General features: G+C 33.6%; 1 protein-coding gene and 1 long non-coding RNA gene across 2 annotated transcripts; one reads left to right on the top strand and one right to left on the bottom strand.

Annotated features, from left to right (window-relative positions):
- Nucleotides 1–13,625: 13,625 nt before the first annotated feature.
- Nucleotides 13,626–15,471, top strand: LOC134722022 (uncharacterized). Its single transcript, XR_010107953.1, has 3 exons — nucleotides 13,626–13,652; nucleotides 14,189–14,674; nucleotides 15,216–15,471. It is a non-coding gene; the product is annotated as an uncharacterized LOC134722022 (long non-coding RNA).
- A 2,486-nt stretch (nucleotides 15,472–17,957) lies between these two features.
- Nucleotides 17,958–25,781, bottom strand: LOC134723806 (GLIPR1-like protein 1). The gene is made up of 6 exons (XM_063587353.1): nucleotides 25,334–25,781; nucleotides 23,655–23,784; nucleotides 22,556–22,662; nucleotides 19,291–19,406; nucleotides 18,760–18,854; nucleotides 17,958–18,072 (listed from the first exon to the last, which is right to left on the bottom strand). Exons 1-5 carry the CDS (start codon nucleotides 25,580–25,582, stop codon nucleotides 18,764–18,766), a joined length of 693 nt encoding a protein of 230 aa, XP_063443423.1. The 5' UTR covers nucleotides 25,583–25,781; the 3' UTR covers nucleotides 17,958–18,072; nucleotides 18,760–18,763.
- Nucleotides 25,782–26,677: the final 896 nt, after the last annotated feature.

Below are 26,677 nucleotides of genomic sequence, written 5' to 3'. Positions count from 1 at the left end.
ATCAATCTGAACGAGGACAGTATGATTCATCTTTGTCACAAGTTAGTTTCATTGTTATCCAATGAAAGTCTTCCATACGTGCGTTGCGAGCATATCGGATATATATTATTTCGGTGCGTTCATTATGAAATTTTCTAAATGTTATCTATGTGAACAATCATTTTGATAGTTAGCTATTTGATTACGGCATTGTTTATTAAACTCTTTTTGATTAGTTTTGCTTCCAAAACTTATTAAGAAATTTGTAAGACGTTACCAAAAACAATTTGAATTTAAGCAATGCTCTTTTAAAAAACTGCTAATTTACATACAATACTACTGAGAAGTAAAATCACAAAAAATACTGAACTCCGATCCGAGGAAAATTCAAAACAGAAAGTCCCTTATTAAATGGTAAAATCAAATGATATAACACACCAAACGAATAAATAAAAACTGTCATATTTCTGATTCATTACTGGCATTTTCAAGTTTTGAAAATGGTGGATTGAACCTGGTTTTATAGCGCTTAACCTCTCATGTGTATGACAGTCCAATCAAATTCTGTCATATTTACAACTATGCGTGAACAAAACAGGCATAATAGGTAAAGTTGTCAAAATATGGGTACAACAGTCTAATATTTATACTAATCGGTACTAATATTGATATAACAAAAACACCGCTATGATATTTTAAAAGTATCGCATTGATATTTTAAAAGCATCGCATTGTTTATTTATGTATATAAGAAAAACACAGCACTTCAAATTTTACACGGATATCAACTTTAGCTTCTAACTAACTAACTTCTGAATGTATGTTTAGACTCAATTGTTATTTATATTTGAACAATAATTTTTAAAGTTAGTATTTTCTTAATTTTTCGTTGCCGAAAACAACATTTTCCGCATGGAATGTCTGCATATTTACAGTTTGATATTAGACAATATCGCTCATTGATATAAGAAAAGTTTTTATCGATACGCTTCTTCCATAGACTGATTTCGGGGTTTTGAATTTGATATTTAATGAGATTGCGATAAAGTTAAATAGTTTAGGGTGTTTACGGTATAATTCCTTTGGTTAAGCATCCATTCATCTAACATTTTTTAAATTATTTTACATTGCACTATTTTGATAGACTTATTTGAGTGCTCTGTTTTATGTGTACATTGTTGACTTTGGTACTTCATATTGTTATTGCAATTTACATGTGTTGATATTTTGAGAGACCTTATTAATTATAAAAAATTACTTGTCTCGATCTGTTCAGCCATGGAGACTCAGGGTTCAGTGGTTCGAACCTTTATACGAGGTTAACAGACGGTTTACTATCTAGTCGGAAATATCAAGTAGATTTGTGTTTCGAAATTAATTATTTCCGAGCCATAAGATCAATTACGCTTGATTTAATATAATTGTCCGATTAAAAGGATTCAATTTATAGTTAACTTATAGAGATATTGGAATCAAAGTCCGTGATCAGTTTCAGAGTATACGTATTGTTCCAGTAGATTGTATATTTTTAGGAGCTCATCAGTATAATGTAGAAAATACGTGTAGCTTTAGATGCTGAGTTGACATTACGGACTTTACTTAATAAAATACACAGGTGATTAAGGATTATGAACCCTTGTGTTGATTCAATGCTAAACATATGGAAATTTTATAGAAAATCAACAGCCTCTCCCCTTGTACGCTCATCTTTGGCAATTTGATGCTTGATATATAGCGGAACCGGTTTCTGGGATGTACTAGCAGGCAGTCATGTTATTTTTGCTCCTGCAAAAACTCTAATTATCAGGATCTAGGCTAGCATCTAAACTTATCAAATGGACTGAAGTCACAGATTTTAAGGATTTTATTTGAACGGTAAAATTTATATCTCTACAACTCCACAGATTTCTCAACATTAATGAAGAATATTCTAAATATTTTGTTCACTACAAGTTGCTAACGTCATCGGGTTGTTAGTGGCGATTGATTGTTCTCCATTGTTCTTTCAGTATAATTGCAAAAACAATATTTTTATTATTATATATGTAATGTGAATCATAATACTCGAGGGATAATATTGGTTGAGGGTTGATACGGTGTGTGATATTGAAAAAGCCATATCATATACACTTTATTATATACATATACCTCAAGTAGATGTTTTTTATGTGACATGACGTCATACAGATAAGGAGGTTTGAAATGACGTCATACAGATTATAGGTTTGACATGACGTCATACAGATTAGGGATTTGATAAAGCCTTTGCAACAGTGACTGCAATCGATGACGTGACGCCATACACATTGAAGGTGTGATAAAGTTTTTGCAACCGTGCTGATATCGATATCATCACGGGTGGCTGATACAGCACGCTTGCCATTGATTGTATTACACCTACAATGTATCTGTATTTACTAATATATATATAATAAATAGAGAATAATACATGGCTTAATCCGTATCATATGCCGTATCATCCCGAGATACCAATATCAGCCAGAGGGCCTTTAGGCCCGAGGGATGATATTGGTCGAGGGTGATACGGCATGTGATACGGATTTTGCCATGTATTATTCTGTTTATCATATATTTATTAAAACCAAATTAAAATCGTAAAAAATGCATTAGTGCAGAAACAAACTTCACGAATATTATGACCTAATAAACAATAAAACTTCAGTAATTTCTACATCTTATTGTACTATATTATATAAAAATCGCTCGTCAAGTTACTGGGTAATAATTATTTGGAAAAAATCGATTTAAGTTGAAATGATAGGAAGGTGGTTTTTTTTAATAGAAATAATTTTTTTCGTAAGCCTGAAAATGCAGCAACTGGACGTCATAGGTCAAACGTTAACGTCATTCTAATTATGACGTCACGCCAGGTATGCGATACGGATTTTGCTATGCGATACGGTTTTAGCTATGCGATACGGGGTATGCGATACAGGGTAGGTGATACAGACTGAGACTGGAAAAAAACAACCTTTATCAAATATACAAAATTGCTGTATTTTATACTTAATATATGATAAAGATGTTAAGGGGGTTCGCGGGTCTAAATCATTTATATAGGATTTCTCTATATTTTTCTACAAATGAACTTTATCTTATAGTTAATAGAAAAATATAATATAAAATTGGGGTCACCGTTCATTTGCGCTCACAATCTGCTTTCGAAAGAAGCATACATTTTTGTAAAAGTTGTTTTTTCTGTTGAAGTAATAGGAAAAATAAAGTTAATATCGAAATAAAAAAAGAAATTTATTACAGAAACCGCTCAAATTTTACAATGATTTAGTTTAAGTACAGCTTATATGGAAATTATATTAAAAAATATAGGTCACCGATGAGTTGAAAAAGATATTTCAATTTTAAAGCCAAACAAGAGGCTGTCACAACGACAGCAAACCGGATTTATTAGCATTTATTTGTGTCCTGGCAATATCACAAGAACCATTACTGATGATTGGTGAAAGTGAAAATTGTCAATATCAAATTTGACCTCTATTTTGTCATCAGTATCAACATATTAAAATTTGAAAAACTTTGATTGAATGGTTTGTGAGTAAATGCAACAACGTGAATGGAAACACCATTTTACGATCTTTCAAGAACCATAACTCCTGAACGATAAAAGTCAAAATCGTCATTATTGAACTTGACCTCTATTTTGTCATCAGTAACAACATATTAAAATTTGAAAAGCTTTGGTTGAATGGTTCATGAGAAAATGCACGGACACGACTGGAAACACCATTTTTCAATCTTTCAAGAACCATAACTCCTGAACGGTAAAAGTCAAAATCGTCATTATTGAACTTGACCTTCATTTTGTCACCAGTAACAACATATTAAAATTTGGGAAGCTTTGGTAGAACTGTTCATGCGTAAATGCACGGACACGACTGGAAACGCCATTTTTCAATCTTTCAAGAACCATAACTCCTGAACGGTAAAAGTCAAAATGGCCATTATTGAACTTGACCTTCATTTAGTTGTCAGTAACAACATATTAAAATTTTAAAAGCTTTGGTTTGAACGGTTCTTGAGTTAATGCACGGACAACATTTGATTGCCGCCCGACCGACCGACCGACCGACCGCTCGCCCGCCCGCCCTGCCGAGCATCCCCAATTTAATAACCGACATTTTTGTCACAAAAATCCGGTTAAAAATGGCATTTTTTCACCAAAGGGAGATAATTTGGATTTTTTTCCATGATGTATATATTTTATAAGTCATCTGGGGCCAACACAAATTGATTGTTTTGAATGATTTTTGTACCATATGATAAAGTAACAACTAAAAAAGGTAACAAATAAAATTTGTAATGAAAAACAAATGTTTGATTTTTTTCTGAATTTTTTATACCCTCGAGCCTCCTTAACATGACAGTTTTAGTGACCGATTTGGAATTTATTCAAATACTTTATTGTACAAAACATAATAATGTTACAAGTTAGAATGTTTATATATATATATAAAGATATTAAGATATGGTATGCTTGCCATTGAGACAACTCGCAGCCAGAGACCAAATGACAGAGAAGTTAACAGCTATATGTCACAGTTCGGCCTTCAACAATGAGCATAACCCATACAGCATAGAGAATCAGAATAGGCTCCGCAATGAAAGATGTAAAATAAACTTCCGCTCTGATTCATGTACAAAACAATAAACGAAAAACACAACCAACGACATTTAAGACGGGGTAAACAATGTGTTATATCTATCAGCTTGATGCAGCAATGAAATATAAGCCTTCTCCCTCGGAGAAAAAGTGATATAAAAAAGAAAGGAATGAATGTATCCGGAAAATTCACAATTTCTTGACATAATCTCGGCACATTTCTTTGAAATCCTTTAATCGTTTTTTTTTGTGTGTGTGCAAAATAATCATTAGTTTACCATCAAGTGATAAGCCATTCTGCTGACAATGTTTACTACAAAGCCCTGGTTGCAAAGCAGCTTCGGCACCCCACATACATATATGTCATGTAAAATCATTTTTTGTTTGAACTGCAATAGTTGCCACATTGGTTATCCCTCATGATATGCGAATTCTTAATTTTCATTTTTTTATTCTGAATTATGAATGATTCTTCTTGACTTTCGTAGGAATCGTATATATATATAACACTGGGTCGGTTAGATTTAAGAAATACATTTAACTTCCGAAAGCCAAATTTCTGTACCAAACGGTATTACTTATATTCACGACAGTCAATCATCAATTTTTAATCAAATTCTTTGTAAAACAAATTCCTCGTTCAGTATTTATACATATATGCTTATTTTCTTTTGCCATTCTTTACATTTATGCACTTCCAAAATGGCGATTAGCAAAACCACCGAATGCACGGGAAGATGGTGTTTTATATTATTACTTTGATATCAGTAATCGGTAGTTTTGTCGTAGGATGAGGAAAAAACAAAAGAAATTGATATAGTCCTTCGAACTAATGGAATAAATGTGACTTCAATAGTAAATTTAATTAAACGTCTAAGTACCTACGACATATTTTCTATAAGAACCGTATGTGTAATCACCGCTCTCTGACAGTCTGAAACGTAATTCAAACTATTTAAGTGACGCGACATTAATGCAAATAATGTTTTTATTTACGTTACAATTATTCATTCTTCTGACATAAATTTGTTTTCTTCAAACACACTCCTAAAAGATTGCATAAACAACATTTCTTTTTTATATAAGCTTGTTTACTGCGTAAAAACATGAGAGTTATCAATCTACCTACAGCCTTTATCAAAAAGGCAACTGATTATTTTTTTAGCAGCAATTCATAAGTTTTTTTAAACATTTTTTTTTTTTTTAATGAATATCTTTTATTGTTTTGAACATTATATATAGCTACTATTTGATATAGTATATATATCATAAAAACCTGTATCGCTCCAATGGGCGCCTTCTAGTACCATAGGTAATTGAACTTTTTAAATTGTCTTGTACATTAAAAAGTAATATGGCGAATGTATAACATAAAGTGATTTTTGACTTCCGGATCCCGCTTCTATGCAATATGTTTTGGTGGTCCTCACCACATAAATCCCCTTTTTTGAAAATCGCGCATCCGCCCCTGGCTATGAGATAAAAACATGGACGTTTCCCGTCTTTATATATGACTTTATGTTTATCTATGCGGGATATACTCATACGTAGCCGCGTCTAATTACAATTATGTGGGAGAGAACAACGCTCTGTAATTAAAGAACACTTGCAAAAACATTTTGTTTGGTCCGTAGACTACCTTTAGTGCAAAACAAAATTCCTGTTCTTACCAAAGACACCATCTCTTTTCAGTAAAAAGTCCAAATTATCCGCCTTTCAGTTTCAGTTGAACAGCGTTAAAGAACATATACTATTCTTATATTTGATTTTTTTTATACTATCTTCTATCTTAAATATGCATGCAATATTTGTAACTGGAAGATAAGCAAAGAAAAACAAATCAAGATACAATGATACCATAAAATCCATGGGATTCGACCGTGATAAGGCACGGACCATTAGATTAATTTTTAAAGGGTGGCCTTGTTCTTTCTATAATCTTGCCTCCTTTTTGAAAAAATTATATGGCCTATTCAGTTCCTAAAAATATATGCTGGCGCTATCTGAGCAAGTATGATGCGTATGATTGACTTTAAAAAATCTTGTTTGGTTTGCTAAGTAAAAGAAATTGGCTTGATATAAAATCCAAGCCCCCCTTCCCATGAGAATCAAATGGTCCGTGCCTATCTTTTCCCTGTCATAAAATTCAAATATTTGTTGATGACCTAGAAATAAGTTAACGAAATACGTTGTTTAATGGTTTCGTAGAATCTGTAACTTACATAAAGTAGTTTAACATATACAAGTTTTAACCGCAATTAGCATATAGAAATTCACCGAAAACATGTTTGTAACTTTGACCACAATGCACCGAAAAAATAGTCAATTGCGTTTTGCACCGGACTAACGAGACCTATAAATGTCGTTCGGGCAGCAAATTCTCTCAAGCTTCATTTTGCCTCAATACAGTAAGTTTTGTTCATTGTATCCTCTATCTGTTATTTTACAATTTAATGTTTATCTATCTATCTATATATCTGCGCTTCGTATAATCATGTTCTCACAGTTAACGTTTTATTTTGTTTTAGATATTAGGGAAAACGGTAGTATTTATTCTTCCATAGGCGACATTGATAACATTTTCTAAATTTACCACTTTTTAGAAGAAAAAAAAATTGACAAAACAGTTATTTAGTCTTAGATGATTATTTTTTTTTAGTTGTTATTGGCTTTGAACTAGCTATCAGTAATTGCGAGTACTCTCAGATCTGTATTTAGTGTCTTTTTGTTGTTGGAATGTACAAGTACCCGGCCACGTCCACTCTGTGTTTTTGTTAGATGTATTTCTATTTGTATCCATCGGATAAGTTAAGCCGTTTTCAACTGATTTATATAGTTCGTTCTTATGTTGTACTGTTACACCACTGTCCCAGATTAGGTTGGGATCCCGCTAACATGTTAAACACCGCCACATTCTGTACGTATGTGCCTGTCCAATGTCAGGAGCCCGTAATTCAGTGGTTGTCGTTTGTTGCTGTGTTACATATTTGTTTTTCGTTCATTTTTTTGTACATTAATTAGGCCGTTAGTTTTCTCGTTTGAATTGTTTTACATTTGTCATTTCGGGGCCGTTTATAGCTAACTATGCGGTATGGGCTTTGCTCATTGTTGAAGGCCGTACGGTGACATATAGTTGTTAATTTCTGTGTCATTTGGTCTCTTGTGAAGAGTTGTCTCATTGGCAATCATACCACATCTTCTTTTTTATATGTATGATATTTGTACTTCATTATTCTGTTTTATAAATTGAAGTCAAATGGTAACTGCAGTTATTCATAAATAAATTTAAAAAAATGTATTATACCCTCACAGACAATCCCATCGCTCTTGGCTTCATTCACCTAAGGCAAGAACATTTAATACTTTCTTTTTTCCTATTACAACTTTCTGTTGAAATTATCATAGAGAGCACATGCAGTCATGAATGTGCATATACTAGTGAAATAAACACCGATTTTATAACCCATGCGACTGTTGTCTGCTAATCAAAAAGTCTACAAATATTTTATGAAACACACATTTGATGTTATTACATAAAGATATATATATGTATTGAATGAAACATATTTTAAATACTTTAGTATATTCGACACAAGTATCTTTACATTGTCAAGTATTTAGGAGGAGGATCTTTATGTAGGTATTGGTAAATAAAGTAAAATTAATTTCAGAGCAATATGTCGTCTCATTACAGCGTTTTTCTTAAGTAACACTTCTGCAGGTGCGGTCTGACAAAAATTGATTGAATCCAAAAACATACAAAAACACCTTATAAAAGGACACGTCGAAGAACGTTCATAAAAATTGTTTTGCTTTTCCTTTTTTTGTGGAAATTATTGCAAAATAAATGTGGGGAATCGAAGTACCACGTAGATACATGATTTCGTGTTCATATATTACTCAACATATCGTAAATTTATATTACAGATGATTTCCTGTAAAATTGCAACCTTGATAACGATCTTTTTCATTTTTTCATTCTTTCCACCAACCGAAGGTGGTCCAATTGGTGATTGTTGGAATACATGGAGCAGATGTTCTAGATGGAGCTCAGGAGGGACAGGAATTCTATGGAAAGGTTGCAACAATAGATGTAAGGAGTTGGGTTATAAGAGTGGAAGTTGCGTCCTGAGACCTTCAGATTGTCCTCTCACTAGCAAAGCATATCGATGTGAATGTAAAAGATAAACGACTGTGACTCTGGATAGCAGAGCTCTATATTTCTTTGACTTATCTGTTCCAGCAAAACTAAATTTCAATTGTAATGAACATTTATGTATCATAGAATTTCGAAATCTTTACATCTTGTTGTATTTTTGAATCTGACATTCTTTACTTTCAATATATTTTGAGTAAAGAACAGTTGACCTGTTCATGATGTTTATGATGTGAAGCTGATCCCATGAGATCTTCATACCAATATTAAGTCTCTTTCATCGATATAATAATGATAATTTATATGCGTACATTATATGGCGGACTTAATTTAAACGTCAATATATAACGTTTCACCTTTCGGATTAAATTGCATTCGGGCTTAGGTAACAAAAATTTCATGTTTTCATTTCGAATACTGTTTATATAACTGGAAACAAACTGTCATATTCCTGACTTAGAATATGTTATTCATATGCAGGTGTATGTACTCAATATGCAGGTGCTGCTAGAATGTTGCTACATGAAAATGAAAGTTCACAATTTGGAATCTGAAATCATCCCGTTTGCCGTAAAGTTTTGTTTTCAACCGACCCTCATTGTCAATTTCTATATGAAAGTCAAGATATGAGGCAGACTAAACTGTGTCTGTTGTATCCTTTATTTCAATTTCGATCGGATAGACGCGTTTAACATAGTCTTAAAACTTTGAATTATTTAGTGAGAGCACATCATCTATATAGTGGTACGTTAAGATAAAGGATAATGATAGCTTCTTTTCATCCTCCTTAGACGCTCCTGTATGAAGTCAGCTTCATATGAATAAAGCCTCCTCCAAAGGTAGCATTTTTTTAAGCGTTATCAATCAAGAAATCAAGCATCTTGATAATGTAAGTTTCAGAGAAATATTTTTTGAAATAAGAGTGATATTTAACAAAGTACGATATATCCCTCCATAAGACGAGATAATATTAACCAACTAAGTACATTATTGCCAAAAATGACTATTTATTAAAAATTACATATTTTCTATAATGGCCCTGTTTTTTTTCTGTAATGGCCCTGTTTTTTTTCTGTAATGGCCCTGTTTTTCTGTAATGGCCCTGTTTTTTCTGTATAATGGCCCTGTTTTTTTCTGTAATGGCCAGGTGTATTAATGCCCAGTTTGTCTGTATTTAGCCCAGTTAGGGTTTTTAATAAAGTTAATAAAATCAAGTTGTAAAGAGTATAATAACTTTTTGTATTTTGTTAAATTTAGTAACCAGCAACAAACATTAAAGAGTTATAAAGAACCATATGAAAGGGATCACTGTTCATCCTGTTTTTCAACACATAACTTCTTTCAACTTTATATCTTGGATATTTGGTATATTTAAAGCTTTATCATGGTGAAGTACAAATTATTTTTTTCAAACTAAACTGTCATTAAAAGAGTAAGAGAGTACATCAAGTTGGTAGCAACATATATACTTTTGTTCAGTTGGTTAATAAATGTATTATTATATTAAGAAATGGGTGTTTTTTAAATGGCCCTGTTATATGTCCTCGGTCAGTAATAATGGCCTCGGATGTCTGCAATGGCCCGCGGCGTTGCCTCAGGCCATTACAGACTTCCTCGACCATTATTACAGACCTTGGACATATAGCAGGGCCATTATAAAAGCACCCATTCATTAATACTATATTTATATCTACGTTGTACATTCTTTATGAAACAACGCAGGACCAACTCTTTCAATTTATCTTTTAGTTTGGAATGGAGGATACTTTTGTTAAGTATAGAAACGTCAAATGTTTTAATACTATTGCAAGAGGAAAGAGACGTAGATTGTTTGAAGTATCCACATCTGATTCACATCGCCCGTAGAGAAGGTAGTTCCACAATAACTCGGAAGCCACATGATAGAATTCTTATGAAACATACATTTAACGGAGTTTCCTCCCTGTATTCCAGACCCATAGGTGGCCTTATGCTGTTTTCTGCTCTTTGGTCGAGTTGTTGTCTCTTTGACGCATTCCCCGTTTCTAATCTCAATTTTATTTGATGTCAATATATAAAAATATCTGCATTGAATAAAACATATTTTGGATACTAGTATATGCGGTACAAAATAATGGAACTTCTTATTTTAATCATAGAATATGTTTACCAAAAAAACAAAAGGCATCTAAACACTACACAGCAAACTGAAGTTTGAGCAACATATCCACGATCAATAGCCAGTAATGAACTCAGGTGCTCTGGAAGGATAAGCAGTTCATATTCCACTTGGTGCTCCTGGCATGCTATAACCATCCTGTAATTTAGTAATTGTCACTTGTTGCTGTATATCATATTTGTTTTTCGTTCATTATTTTGTACATAATTGAGGCCGTTAATTGTCTCGTTTGAATTGTTTTAGACTTGCCCTTTCGGTGCCTTTTATAGCTGACTATGTAATATGGGTTTTCCTCTTATAGTTGATGTGTTTCCCTAGGTTTTGTTTTGGTAGCCCGGATTTGTTTTCTCCTAATCGATTTGTGACTTTTGAACAGCGGTATACTACTGTTGCCTTTATTTACTCATTTTTGAAGACCGTACGTTGACATATAGGTGTTTGTCATTTGGTCTTTTGTCGAGAGTTGTATCATTGGCAATCATACCACATCTTCTAATTTCAAATAATAAGTCGCATTCGGTGATCATTCGGTAAAACATGGTTTATGTATAAGTTGAAATTGGCTTATAACTAGCTTTCGCTAGCCCGCGTCACACTATCCCGATTTTTACGCCGATGGCAACACGATTATGGAAATTTTCAAAATCGGGATTGATCGTATCCAGATCGGGCTATTCGTAGTGCCACCTTTAACTATCGTAGAACCATCGGCCACTTTTCAATCCTTCGGGGACAACTTCGGGAAGGGTTCTAAATTTTTTAACATGTTAAAAAATCCCCGAAGGTGCGTCCGATATTGAGGGTTTGTATTGAGTTCGTAGCACCCTCTTCACCATCGTAATGTCACCGGGAATGCATCTTTGAACATCGTATTGCATTCGTGTTTCCGTCGTTTCCATCGGGCAGTTTTGACATTACGATGTCTACACGAATGAATCACGAAGCTACCCGAAGGTCTTACGATGGCAACACGACTTCGTGAAGACCTCGTAATCCCGTCGTGTTGCCATCGAATAAAAGTACGAAGGCGACAAGATGGAACTACGACGGCAATAAATCCAGCTAAATGTAAGTTAATTTAGCGCTAAAATACATTTAAAGTGCCATGCGCGATATGCACTGGTCAGTCTAATACGACAGTTAAGAAAGACATTCACAAAACATGGAGCTCATATCATATGATTCTATGAAAACATGAAAGGCGACAGCGTTGTTTCTATTACTTAAAATGGAACAAGAAGAGCAGCTATTACAGGCTCAGGATTTACTTTTACAAGTAAAATATTATTTTTTGTCAATTTTTCATATCAAGTAACATAATGAAAATCATAAACGCGCCTCGTACACCAACACTGCAGGTACACGTATGTAGGGAAACCAACATTTTCTTCATTATTCTGATTTTTTATGTATCGTCTGAGTTGTTGTGACACGAATGTTTACTCCATAACCATTTTGTTTTCTATATGTCATATTTTGCCGCATTTGTTGCTTTCCCCACATCCTTCAATATTGATCAAACAATTTAAAACTCGTGATGCCTTCGGCATATAATTTAAATGCATCGTAAGCTGTACACGACGTCTTTTAGACGTCGTATGGCCATCGCGCCATCATCGTAATCCATCGTGTAGCCTTCGTAATCCATCGTGTAGCCTTCGTGATCCATCGTGTAGGCTTCGGCTGAGATATGAAGCTTAATTCTAATGCAATTTGGATGTAACAATTTTTTTCATTGGCTAACAGTTGCCGTCAAATCCACAGTTGACCAGGCGTAACTAAGGAGAGACCCGCCATTTTGAATTGATGAATCAACAAATGTTCGATTACTACTATATAATCAAAAATAAAACAACACCTACATCGAATTTGCCGTTTTGAAGCGTACAGGTAACGAAATAACCTCCAGTTTGTAAGTTTTCGTTTGTATGACGTCACGTTTAGCCATGACGTTTACGCCAAAATTATTCATGAAGTTTCGCGGATTTTTTTTTTATTTGACAAATTTAGACATTTTTTCAAGTTTTTATCGTATTTTTTTCTTTTTGTAATGCATTAGAATCGGAATAACAGTACTGTAGTTGAAGAGTTGCCACCGTCAATTTTGATTCTCCGTAAAACTGCATTTGCGACCGTCAAATCTACAATTGACGGTGGCAACTCTTCAACTACAGTACGGTTATTCCTTAAATACCCGTCTTCAGTTAACCTTCGTATGTCCATCTTTTGCTATCGTATATAATTTCGGCACCATCGTATAGACTTCGTTATTCATCGTACATGCTTCGGTCACTTTTTGGTATTTTAACGAGATCGGGACCAGCTTCGTACGAACTTACAATTTTCGCATTCGGGTGTCCATCGTATATAAAAATCGGGACAGTGTGATGCGTCGAAGGGAAACTTACAATGCCGTGATAAAGTTATAATAAAAACATAAAACTTACATGTATACAATCTGTACAATGGCTGTTATGAACTTAAAAGTATAGTGTGAATCCTTCTTATGTTAGAGTGGAGATAACATTTTTGCATGAACCCCTGAGAACGTCTGTACTGTCTGTATGAAATTTTGATAAAAGGTGCTGCTTGCTTGCTTGTTATTCAATGTGTAAAGAAATATTGTGTCATTGATATTTTAGGGTTACGGAGTACTAAAGAACATTAACAGGAAAGCGTGTATTTTAACAAAAATGGGAACAGACGAAAAGTACAGAATTGTAAGTCTTATCATTTAGGCTTCATGTACCTTTCCTTAAAACAATTATCATTCCCTTTATATTTTGAATCAATACATATTGATGAAGTATGTTTCCTTTTACATTTTCTTCACAGCTTTGTTTTATCTGTGTTTGACTTATTTCGCGAAATTAGTGTTATGAGTTACAAAATCACAGACATCAAAGAAAACAACATATACTATCATACAAATATAAAAAGAAGATGTGGTATGATTGCCTCTGAGACATCTGTCTACATGAGACTAAAAAGACACAGAAATTAACAGCTAAAGGTCACCGTACGGCCTTCAACAACGAGCAATGCCCATACCGCAAAGTCAGTATAAAAGGCCCATAAATGACAATGTAAAACAATTCAAACGTCTTTATGTTAAAGTTACATAGTTTTCTATGATGCTCGACTAAGTGCAATAAAGTATAGTCACATACACAAACGCATTGATTTATTTGTTTAAAATAAACGATTACACAAAAATCTTATGAAGCCATTGAAATATTGTATTATCATTTCACAGGGTGTTACCACTGAAGTTCATGATCATTTCCTAAAGATAATTCCTGTTAAAATGTCATATGATGATGTCAAAGCTTTAGCAGGAAAAAGAATTGCATCGTTTTGTAAAGACTACACGACCCTGTATGCTGAAGTTACACGGTTGAAAAATCACCACAGACAGAAAAGAGGTACTGCATTTAGATACTCGTTCATCAGAAGGAATCCAAGTTGCATTATATTGGCAAACAAGAAAGACAAAAGTTCATTATATAAACACCAATTAGAAAGAAATATAAAAAGCAAATACAAATTTTGATAAGAATAACGCTTTTTGGTATTAATATTTTCAGATAATGTTAATTCATAGAATTGAAGTTTCTGTATTTTATATTTTACAAACGAAAATTTCATTAATTTCCAAACATTTATTTGATTATGAAACTTTAGTATTTCGATTTATATAAATATTAAATTGCAGGTGCACTTGGCACATACTTTGAGGATGGTAAGTTTAAGATAGTTAAATCACTTAATGCATGTTAGATGATTTACTTTGAATTAAAAAGAAATATAAGAAAAAAAGTGTTTTGATATTAAATAATCGAACAAATCTTCTAGATATGCTTCCTCTTTTAGCATTTATCAGTCACCGGCTTGCATTTTTAAATATTACAACTTATTTATTTCCATGTACACGCGCACATTGTTTAACAACCAGGATTTCTGTATCATATGTTAGTATTATAGATATAGTAACAAACTCTTCGGACAGTTATATCAATCATTAGTTTGCTAAAAGTGCCATGATTTGACTGGCTCACAATAACCATTAAAATAGCAAGCAGATAAAATGTATAGGGATTTACAAAGTCCATCTAGCAAACTATCTAACTTTGATTTATTATTTTTGAACATCTATATTTCAATTTTTAAAGAGAGGCCCTTAAGTCTTAAAGCAGTCGAAATTATATAACAGTAAAATCAACCCAAACCACTTGTAAAATATACACAGTGTATTATTTATTTTTCTTATTTTCTTTAAACAGTGGCGACCTGGTGTCTATTTTCCAGGTGTGCGTTTCGTTCATCAGAATTCAATGCCGCCCTAGGTGCATCTGAAAAATAAATGTAGACCTGCTGGGAGATGTAGGTTTGATGAAGTATCGATATATTACAAATGGAAATAACTATACAATATTCACAGAATGACAATTACGTTGTGTGTGTATGCAAAAAAAATGGTTATGCGAGTATGTTTACTTTATGTACTTTAAGTTTATAGTAATAAAAAAAATAGAAATATACTGCATACTGTTCTGTCAAGCCTTCTTTGATAAAACTATAGATGAGGTTCGTAGCTTCGAAATGTACAACAGTACAACATAAGAACGAACAATAAAAATCAGTTAAGAAAAGCTTACCTCATCAAATGGACAAAAATACAAGTGGACGTGGCCGGGTACTTGTACATCCCGACAACTAAAAGACACTAGGAACAGATCTGAGAGTACTCGCAGTTATCTGACAACTAGTTCAAAGCTACTAACAACTAATAAAAAAATCATGCATCTAAAACTTAACATTAAACCACTGATGGTAGACGTTTCGTCCCCGATGGTTTCACCAGCCCAGTAGTCAACACTTCAATGTCGACATGAGTATCAACTATACTGTATTTTATGTTAATATAAATTTACTGTTTAAAAGTAAGAGTTATTCGAAATACTAAGGATTTTTCTTATCCCAGGCATAGATTACCTTAACCGTATTTGGCAAATTTTTTTAAAATTTTGGTTCCTCTACCTTTATAAATTAACACTTGTGTGGGGTTCGTGTTGCTCAGTCTTTAGTTTTCTATGTTGTCTTGTGTATATTATTATTTGTCTGTTTGTTCATTTCGTTTTTAGCCATGTCGTTGGCAGTTTTTTTCAATGTTGTGACTTGTGGATACTATTATTTGTCTGTTTGTCTTTTTCTTTTTTAGTCATGTCGTTGTCTGTTTGTTTTAGATCTATGAGATTGAATGTCCCTCTGGCATCTTTCTGTCCTCTTTTATACTTTTTTTGCGTTCTATCTTTTTTATTTGAGCGTCACTGGTGATTCTTATGGAGACAAAACGCGTGTCTGGCGTATCAAATTTTAAGCCTTGTACCTTTGATAACTATATAGTTCTGCCTCTAATGTGTTTTCAAATTCAAGTATAATACAATGATTACCTATCATTTACTCGTTTACATTAGTTTCTTTCTTTTATTGATACATCCTTAAAGTATACAAATATGTAAACGGAGATAACCAAGTCGTTGCAAAAACATTCAAACAGAAACACTTAAACATGTTAAGCATGCCAGTATATTTAGTCTAAGTAGCATAAACTGTAAAAACGATTAGATATCAGTAATGTGGGACGAGAGGAACCGCATGTCATGGGCTTCCAGAGAATTGATAAAGACACCACAAATTGGGTCTACATCTTCTTTTTTTATATCTAATTGCATTTGTTAATTTCATAGATATAGTTATGAAAACCTCATACACGCACGAAGTGAGGAGGCAGTTGATTAACTGTTTGCCTATTTATGCATATAAATGGCAAACAGTTCGTGTATTTTAGGATAAAAACAGATAAACAAAACATACCATAAGAACATTTTCAAAGTGTATCGAGTAGTATAAATAGCAGTATTTAGACTCCAATGTGCAAAGAGAGTAATTCATATAGTCATCTGTGATAAGGAAATTATGTCTTGACAATCCCCTTTGCCTATTTATGGATTGGGGAATTAACAGTTAAGTTACAAGCCATACAAATTGTCAAAGATAAGTATTGGCCATGAGGGTCGGTTGAAGACAAAACTTTACGACAAAAGAGATGATTACAGCTTTCCAGTTGTGATTTTTCAATTGCCATGTACCAACCTTCCAGCAGCGCCTGCATACGGAGAAACGGAGACGGAGAAACGGAGTAAGTTTCTCAAAATTGATACGATTATCCCGGGCTTGTATTTCCTATCATGATTTTTCTTGATCTAGAGAGTTGCTGCTCACAAGAAAGCTATAAAACGTAGCGTCCTAAATTGTTTTCTTTGTTGATTTTTCGGACGCCATCAAATTTTTGTATATATATATATATATATGCTAAGAGTACATCCAAATAAAGTTACCTTTCTCGTGCAATTGATTTCTCAACCCTTACAAAATATTTTCTAATTTTCAATTTAAAGACTTATTAAAGGATAGTCACCCCTGTCATACTTCCATGACAAATATATTTCCCCGAAGAAAAAGCCCCGAATAACATGTTTTGTTTTGTGTCAATCACATTATATAAACTGTTTGATAACAGAATAGGGTATTGACAATTCACTTGGAAACACAATCATTTATGCGAATTCAAGCAAACGATAAGACATTGCTTTGTGTAGGGTGGGGTATTGTTGGCTATGCTAGGATAACCTGAAGATTTTGTGTCCTTTTTCAGGTTAGTATGTCATATTGCTGGTACCTTGGTTGTGCATAGATAAATGTATAGATTTTTTTTGTGTTTAACACTAATCAGGATGGGCAAAAGAGATTTGTATGCGGACAGGAATACGGTTTTACTCCCGCCATATGCTGATCCTGTACCATGTCAGGGTATCTGATTCACCTATTGCTTGATGTTTTTGTCTAACTTTATGCGGAAGGGTTCAATTTGGTGGTTTGTGTGACCTGTGCAACTGTCGATTGTTTTTGTCATTCTGGTTATCCTTTTAATTTATATACCAATAATAATTAAAATAACAGTACAGAATGCGTGAAAGATTTTAATTATAAAATTATAGAGAAAATATAAAAGACAGCTACTATTTTTTGTCCAGCCGCCAGGTTTAAACAATCTATTCTGTACACTGCTTGCTCATTCTACAATATAAAATATAAGTTATTACGTTTTGATCGAAGTATATATATTTGAATGTGAGACAAATCTGTAGACGATTTCATGTATGATATGCACATTGGATCTTGATTTCAGTGTATATGGCTTCTAGGATGAAACATTTATCGTATTGAATAATAGCTTTGCTTATTGGCATATATAGTGTGTAGTCGTTATAGGAACATGTTTGTCGAGAACAACTTTTCATTTGTATGTTTTTGTCTTGTGCTGTATGCTTCATGAAATTAATATGGCCTAATTCTTTGTAGGTTTTCACGAATTATTTTAAGTATGTTTATTTTTATTTTACTGTTTTCGTAATTCTCTTACTTGTATGGTTTTGTGAGAACAAACTACTGGTTTTTGTTTTAATTCTGTCTGACTAAATCAAATCTCTGGTCTTTGTCCTAGTATCTTATTTAAATCAAACTAATTTGTCTTACACTCTAGATAATGATATTCAAGAAAATGTATCAGAAATGCATTACCTAATAACTGTAGTAATAAACCTAATAAACCTAATAGAAATCAAATCAAATCAAATTAAATTGTTTCGAACATATTTCAGTGACCATTTCCAATTTGATTTTTGTAGATGATTATATACAAACGCATATAGGGTCAAAATGAGTGAAAGAGGAAAGAATGCAACAATGAGTTGAACAATTTACCTTTCTACTTGCAGCCGCCGGATGTTCCGGATGATCCATTGTCAACGCTGGCTGGTGTGCCTTGTTCATAAGGTTTCACACCATTGTAATTACCGCTGCAAAATTAAGGAAATGTTTCAAAGCTACTTTTTAACAAATTTCAACTATATAGGATACAGGAGTCGATCAAGACAAATCCATATATACATTATCTGCACATGTTATTAGCATTTTTTGCGTATATTGTTAAACAAGAATTTAAAAATCTTTAAACCCAATTTAAAAATCTTGAAACCCCCCTTTGTCAATGTTAATAATTCATAGATTTATTTAGATGGTATATGTTTGTTGGTAATACATTTTTTGAAAATACATATGTTTCAAGATACTAGTGATTCAAATTCCGTGTCAAACTAGCTTCATGCAAAATACTTCCAGTCATTTTTCACGTACAAATATACATATTAAACACTAAAAGATGTGTAAAGGATACCAGGTATGTATCTTAATTATTATGAAAATTGTTAACGTATTGGAACTTATAAAACTCACCCGGGTCCATAGTTGCATACGACGAATTTGACATTCTGGAAATAAGAGGGTAAATTGGTCATCGATGGACAACTTCCTACGGCACAACCCAGTTTGGTACTGTCAGCCCAGACAACCTGTGGGAGAAATATCATAAAGAAACTGATCGATTCGATGAGTACAACAATTAAGACCATTTCTATCCATTCGAGGACGAGACGAAATTTTAAAATTATTGATATGCGGTACCAGAAATAAAATGGCATTATGAGCCTGTATGGTTGTATGGTTGTAATCCCTTTTGGGATTATGACATTGTCTATATCAATTACTGATTAAGTAGCCATAAAAAAAAGGAAAGAAAATGTTCCTTCATTTTGTTATGCCCGCGTCACACTGTCCCGATTTTACGCCGATGGCAACACGATTATGGAAATTTTTAAAATTGTGACTGATCGTATCCAGATCGGGCTATTCGTAGTGCCATCTTTAACCATCGAAGAACCATCGGCCACTTTTTCTAGCCTTCGGGGACAACTTCGGGAAGGGTCCTACATTTTTTAACATGTTAAAAAATAACCGAAGGTGCGTCCGATGTTGAGGGTTCGTATTGAGTTCGTATCACCATCCTCACCATCGTAATCTCACCGGGAATGCATCTTTAAACATCATATTGCATTCGTGTTTCCATCGTTTCCATCGGGCAGTTTTGACATTACGATGTCTACTCGAATGAATCACGAAGCTACCCGAAAGTCTTACGATGGCAACACGACTTCGTGAAGACCTCGTAATCCCGTCGTGTTGCCATCGAATAAAAGTACGAAGGCGACAAAATGGAACTACGACAGCAATAAATCCAGCTAAATGTAAGTTAATTTTCGCGCTAAAATACGTTTAAAGTGCCATTCGCGATATACAATGGTCAGTCTAGACTGGTTCCCGATCGCAATATTAAGTATGTTACACATATACCAATATTTGCTGGCGCGAAATCCAGCCCTAATCTCGTGAGAGAGTATGCTAATAGCTAATACCTGGAACGTAGTCCCTGGAACCAGGATATGATCAGTCTAATACGACAGTTAATTAATTAAGAAAGACGTTCACAAAACATGGAGCTCATATCATATGATTCTATGAGAACAAGAAAGGCTACAGCGTTGTTTCTATTAATTCAAATGGAACAAGAAGAGCAGCTATTACAGGCTCAGGATTTACTTTTACAAGTGAAATATTATTTTTTGTCAATTTTTCATATCAAGTGACATAGTGCAAATCATAAACGCGCCTCTTACACCAACACTGCAGGTACACGTGTATATAGGGAAACCAACTTTTTCTTCATTATTCTGATTTTTTTATGTATCGTCTGAGCTGTTGTCATACGAATGTTTACTCCATAACCATTTTGATTTCTATATGCCATATTTTGCCGTATTTGTTGCTTTCCCCACATCCTTCCTTTTGTCTATATTATTATGATATTCTCCTGGAAAGAGCTCTTTTTGAATAAAAGGGATCAACGAACCCATTACCTTACCCTTAAGATAGATCAGTAAACATGGGCATAATTATGGGTGATTATTCAGACTAGTGCACACATTTTACAGTTTAAACAAGGCAATGCCGAGCGTGGCATCCCCTCGTATGTAACCTATTGGGGACAAATATGGACACTATATTTGTTTATGACACATGCAGAAAATGGTAAATTGAATATGCATATTTGATACATAAACTATTTTTTTAGAATCAACCAAAACATTCAGTAACTGGAAATACCTTTAATATTGTCATTAGAACCAGCAGGTAAAAAAAATGAGCAACCAATTTCCTATGTATTATGCTATTTCAAGAAGAAAAAACAAGTCCATCTGCATGACCTTGACCTTTGGCCTTGAACGTAAAAAATATCAGATCATTACAAGGAGGAACAATATACCAAATGTGGTTAAAATCTCTTGAAGCATATTGGTTTTAAAGTTGTCCACAAGGGTGATTTTGCCTTGTATTACAACTGCCACTGTGACCTTTACCTTTCAACTTTAAAGTCAATAGCGCTTAAGATATTCTTAACGAGTAACACCATACCAAGTTTTGAGCATTTTAATTCTAGAGCGTCAATAACAATTTTATCTACACTCAACTTACATGTAGTAGGCGAAGGGATAATAAACTAAGTTTTATAAGAATTAGACAAAAAAATCAATTTCCCGCCATGCATGGCAGACTTGTACAGAAACGTTATGTTGTCGAAATTCTGTTCGTATCATAAAAAAGTTCAAAACAGGTAGAACGCATTTTTAGATCGTTTGTATGTACATACAATATAATATATATTCAATATTGATCAAACAATTTAAAACGCGTGATGCCTTTGGCATATAATTTAAATGCGTCGTAAGCTGTAGACATCGTATGGCCATCGCGCCGTCATCGTAATCCATCGTGTAGCCTTCGTAATCCATCGTGTAGCCATTGTGATCCATCGTGTAGGGTTCGGCTGAGATATGAAGCTTAAATACCCGTCTTCGGTTAACCTTCGTATGTCCATCATTTGCTATCGTATATAATTTCGGCACCATCATATAGACTTCGTTATTCATCGTACTTGCTTCGGTCACTTTTTGGTATTTTAACGAGATCGGGACAAACTTCGTACGAACTTACAATTTTCGCATTCGGGTGTCCATCGTATATAAAAATCGGGACAGTGTGACTCGGGCATAACGATAAAATTGAAGTCTCATATTTAGAGTTGTGTGATTAAGCATGGCTCATTTCCTTTGTGGCATACCCTCTGACCTTCTTGTAAGCAAATTCCCCGAAACCTTTGTCAATGAAATGTAATTTATAAAAAAGAAGATGTGGTATGATTGCCAATGAGACAACACAAGAGACCAAAATGACACAGAAATTAACAACTATAGGTCATCGTACGCTTCAACAATGAGCAAAGCCCATACCGCTTTGTCTTTTAAAGTCAATAGAACATTGGTTGTATCGGGAGGAGGGGGGAGATAAAGTAATGATTCGGAAATTGTCGTGTTGGTTTTTTTTTAATTCATATTATGTACGTTAGCAGCGAATCTTGACGGTCTTGTAACAGGCAATTATATATCAGCAACTAAATCACTTTTCTTGTGGTTGTATATTTTTCTAAATCTTTCCCTTGAAGTCCAATAGTAACCCCAGTTCAATGCTATAAGCGTGCAATATAATATCACAATTGCTTCTTCCCTTTAAAAGTATGAACACACATTTACTAATACTTAATTCTCACCTGTGTATAGTGTCCACATACACCACTGCATGAGTTGGAAGCATAATCGTAATCTTTCTTTTCATTGTCCCATGATGCAACACCTTTTTCCAAATATCCATAGGAACCTATCAACAAATTCATGAATATGTTAAATTCATAATTGGATCTGTTTACTATTGTAGACTATGAGTTGTCCTCTTAATGGGTTAGTTGCATTGTGTCATAGGTGTACAGTCGTGAAGAGAATACATAAATGTTATACGAATGATACCGCCGGGCATTGATGGTATTCTTTCAGGTACACATATATATGCTGTGGTAATAATAAACAATAATGTGTCCCAAGTACACGGATGCCCCATCCAAATTATCATTTTCGATGTTCGGTGGACTGTGAGAATGGAGTAAAAACTCTTATTTCGCATTAAAATTAAAAAGATCATATCACAAGGAACATGTATACTAAGTTTCGAATTGATTGGATTTCAACTTCATCAAAAACTACCTCGACCAAAATCGTTCACAAAAACTTTACCCTGAAGCGGGAGGAACGGACGAACGAACGGACGGACGGACGCACAGACCGGAAAATATAATGCTCATAAATGGGGCATAATGGACTTCAACTTCATCAAAACCTACATCGACCAAAAACCTGTAGCGAAAAGAAACGACGAACGAACGGACGGACGAACGGACGCACAGACCAGAAAACATAATGCCCGTAAATGGGGCATACAAATTTGAAAAGGATGAATATTTAGCACGACACGGGGTAATTTTCTGGAATATTTTTATTCATTCGTTACTCTCAACTATATCTATAGAATCGGAACTTGTTTTAGTAGTTTGACGGAACATTTGTCCAAAATTTCATGACTTTTGATAAATTTTAGATCTCCGTTAAGTAACAAACACTTTGATTCAACTATGACAAATAAGTCACATAACTGCTTAAATTTTGTATTTCTATTTTTATATTTCCTTATAGAATTGTAATTTAGGAGAGTCTTCGCATTCAAAGGTTAAGTATGATGCACAACGGACCCCCCCCCCCCCTCCCCCCCCCCAAAAAAAAAAATATGGATAAGCGTGTTAACGTTAATAGATGACTTACTTGTTGTAACGTACAGATTTTCTCCGACGTAGTAGAAGCTGCTAGCCTGTGATGACCTTGCACTGTTGTGACTCCACACACATTTATTAGCGTAAGTCTGGGCTACAGAAGCCAGTTCATTACTCCAGGTCTAAAAAGAAAATGTAAAACAGTCAATGTTTAATTTAAATTCACAAATTAAAAAAAAATGATTAAATGAAGTTATTGATATACAATTGCCTGTATCATATATAAAAAAAGAAGATGTGTTATGATTGCCAATGAGACGACTATCCACATAAGACCAAAATGACACAGACATTAACAACTATAGGTCACCGTACGGCCTTCAACAATGAGCAAAGCCCATACCGCAAATTCAGCTATAAATGGCCCCGATAAAACAATGTCAAACAATTCAAACGAGAAAACTAACGGCCTTATTTATGTAAAAAAATGAACGGAAAACAAATATGTAAAACATAAACAAACGACAACCACTGAATTACAGGCTCCTTACTGGGGACAGGCACATACATAAATAATGTAGCGGGGTTAAACATGTTAGCGGGATCCCAACCCTCCCCCTAACCTGGAACAGTGGTATAACAGTACAACACATAATCAGTCTTTTATGTACGTAGATAAAGAATTACGAAATTTGTGCAACTTTGAATATATATGAATAACATAAAATGTGGGGTATATCATTAAAGTGAGATCCTCTTTTATTTAATCATCTCTTCAATGTTAGTATTAGATTTAGAATTTTAAATGGTTCAGTGTTAATTTCTACTAAATGCTTCTAATTCTGTTTGTTCCTCCTGAAAGTTAAATTTGCATTTTAAGTTTTAATGTAACTTTTGGATTAGCATTCTTGTGAAAACAAATTTTACTATTTATATATTTTAATTAAACATCTAAAGAAAAAGTCGTGATTCGATATGTTACCGATTTTAGTGCGCATGGTATATTTTCTGTGATCATTTAAATCAGGTATCACACCAGAAACCAAGTTTGGAAAGTCAAAATAAAAAACATTTGAGGACACCCAACCATAAATAATAATTTAAAACATATAAAGCCAACTAGAGATAGTCAGTCTCAGTTTAAGTAGATCACATACTAATTAATTTGAATTATACAACCAAAGTGTACTGAAGTAGTAACTTTTTGCATCAGTGAAGATTGACATCCTACAAGCATTGGTAATGATCACATGATAGTAATATAAACTTACGAAACATTTTTTTTCTCTAAAAGGTGTTGGTGTGTTAACTAAGTCGAGTAACTCTTCAAATTAATAAATGTGCAGAGTACTTATATGTAAAGTTTGTGAGTCAGCGACCCATTTTACACATTGATAATTTCTAGAAAATGTGTTATTTCTTATAATTTTCAACCCAAACTGATTTCCCCTTTCTTTTAATTTCAACTTTTCTGGAGCTTTAGGATTCAATGCATGTTTACTGGTCATGATATACATCACAGTAAAATGGTAATGAGAATGTTTAATCTATACTCCTTTAATTGTTCGGCTAAATTTAAATAAGAACGATATATATCTCATATAATTTATTGTCTTTAGTGATCTTTAGTGTTATTGTTTTTTCAGAAAACTTGTAGCCAATATTTTTAAGAGAAGATAAATACAAAATTTAAATTGATTTTGAAACTATAACTAATGTGTTTATATTTACCATTTGCTGCATGTTAGAAGCTGTTGGTTGGACATTGTTACGAGCATCATTGTGAAGCTGGAGAATCGTGTCTCTTTCTGAGGTAGACAAATAACTTCCTGTTCCTCTTGTAGCCACTCCCAAACCTTTCAAACTTAGTTCTTTTTCACCGGCGAAAAGGCTGCGTAGTTTCTCTTCAAGTTCGACTGGTGAACTGAAAGCAACAACCACACAAGCGGTCAGAAGAATTACTTGGAGATTCATTTTCATTTGGTAACGGAATAGATTCCAAACTGAAGTTAATTACTAATCTCTGAGGATTTTATACAAAAATTGTGGGTCGGTTATGACGCATGTTTGGTCATTACTGTTAATTTGTATTTATGCTACTAATTCTGTTTGTTCCTCCTGAAAGTTAAATTTGCTTTTAAAATTTGAATGTAAATTTTGGATTTGCATACACGTGAAAACAAACTTAATTATTTATTTATTCAAGTTTAATTTTCTTATACTTACTTCTAGTCTTCTTGTCTGAAGAAATATTTGATAGAATGTATATCAAAGTACATGTTATAAACTAATATATACTACCTCGAATATATTTCACATTTTATTTTTCTTGTAACTGTTGTTTTTATTATGTTTATAAATCTTTATATTTTGATATATACGTTTCAAAAATCTGATCTGCTACTATTCTTTTTGACTCGTATTCAAAATAAACCAATCATATTTTTCCATTTTCAGTATGAAACTGTTCAAACATTTCTTCATTCGGGGAATGCACAGATAATGTACTCTCTTTATAATCTTATGATAGGCTTTTAACAAACATAATAGTTATTTTAAATCGTCTTTAAACGTAATTCAAACTTTATATTTATCAATATGTCTCATATATAACTAGAGGCTCTATGGAACCTGAGTCGCTCACTTTGGTCTATGTGCATATTTAACAAATGACATTCCACAATTGTAGATGAAAATGAAATTCATGACAAAGAATCTCAGTGTTGTTAATCTTGTAATGCTGATCATCTGTTTAAGCCTCGGTCACACCTTACCGGATAGCTCGAACGGACGCCTAACGGATAACCTTTTTTCAATCCGTTCAAGTCCGTTAGACATCCGTCCATATCCGTTGCATGTCCGTTAAGCGTCCGTTTTATCCGTTGCATGTCCGTTAAGCGTCCGTTTTATCCGTCGACGTCCGTTCTGTCCGGTGGAAAATTTTGAGCATGTTAGAAAGCTCATCAGAGCTCATGTTTTGTCTGTTATTATGTATATATATGCCGACTCTAAATAAAATCTACTTACTTAATTACTTAACTAGAACATTTTCAATATTAATGCGATTTACATGTA

Source organism: Mytilus trossulus, chromosome 6 (genome assembly GCF_036588685.1).
Source record: "Mytilus trossulus isolate FHL-02 chromosome 6, PNRI_Mtr1.1.1.hap1, whole genome shotgun sequence".
Lineage (NCBI taxonomy): Eukaryota > Metazoa > Mollusca > Bivalvia > Mytilida > Mytilidae > Mytilus > Mytilus trossulus.
This window is presented reverse-complemented; position numbering and strand designations above follow the sequence as displayed.

Bases quoted from the DNA above. Each gene is read 5' to 3' on its own strand.
- LOC134723806 (XM_063587353.1), bottom strand. From the start codon at position 25,582: ATGAAAATGAATCTCCAAGTAATTCTTCTGACCGCTTGTGTGGTTGTT. The intron at 19,407-22,555 runs GTGAGAATTAAG...TTTCTCCCACAG, and splicing joins TATGTGGACACTATACACAG to GTTGTCTGGGCTGACAGTAC. The intron at 18,855-19,290 runs GTGAGTTTTATA...TTAATTTTGCAG, and splicing joins GTATGCAACTATGGACCCGG to CGGTAATTACAATGGTGTGA.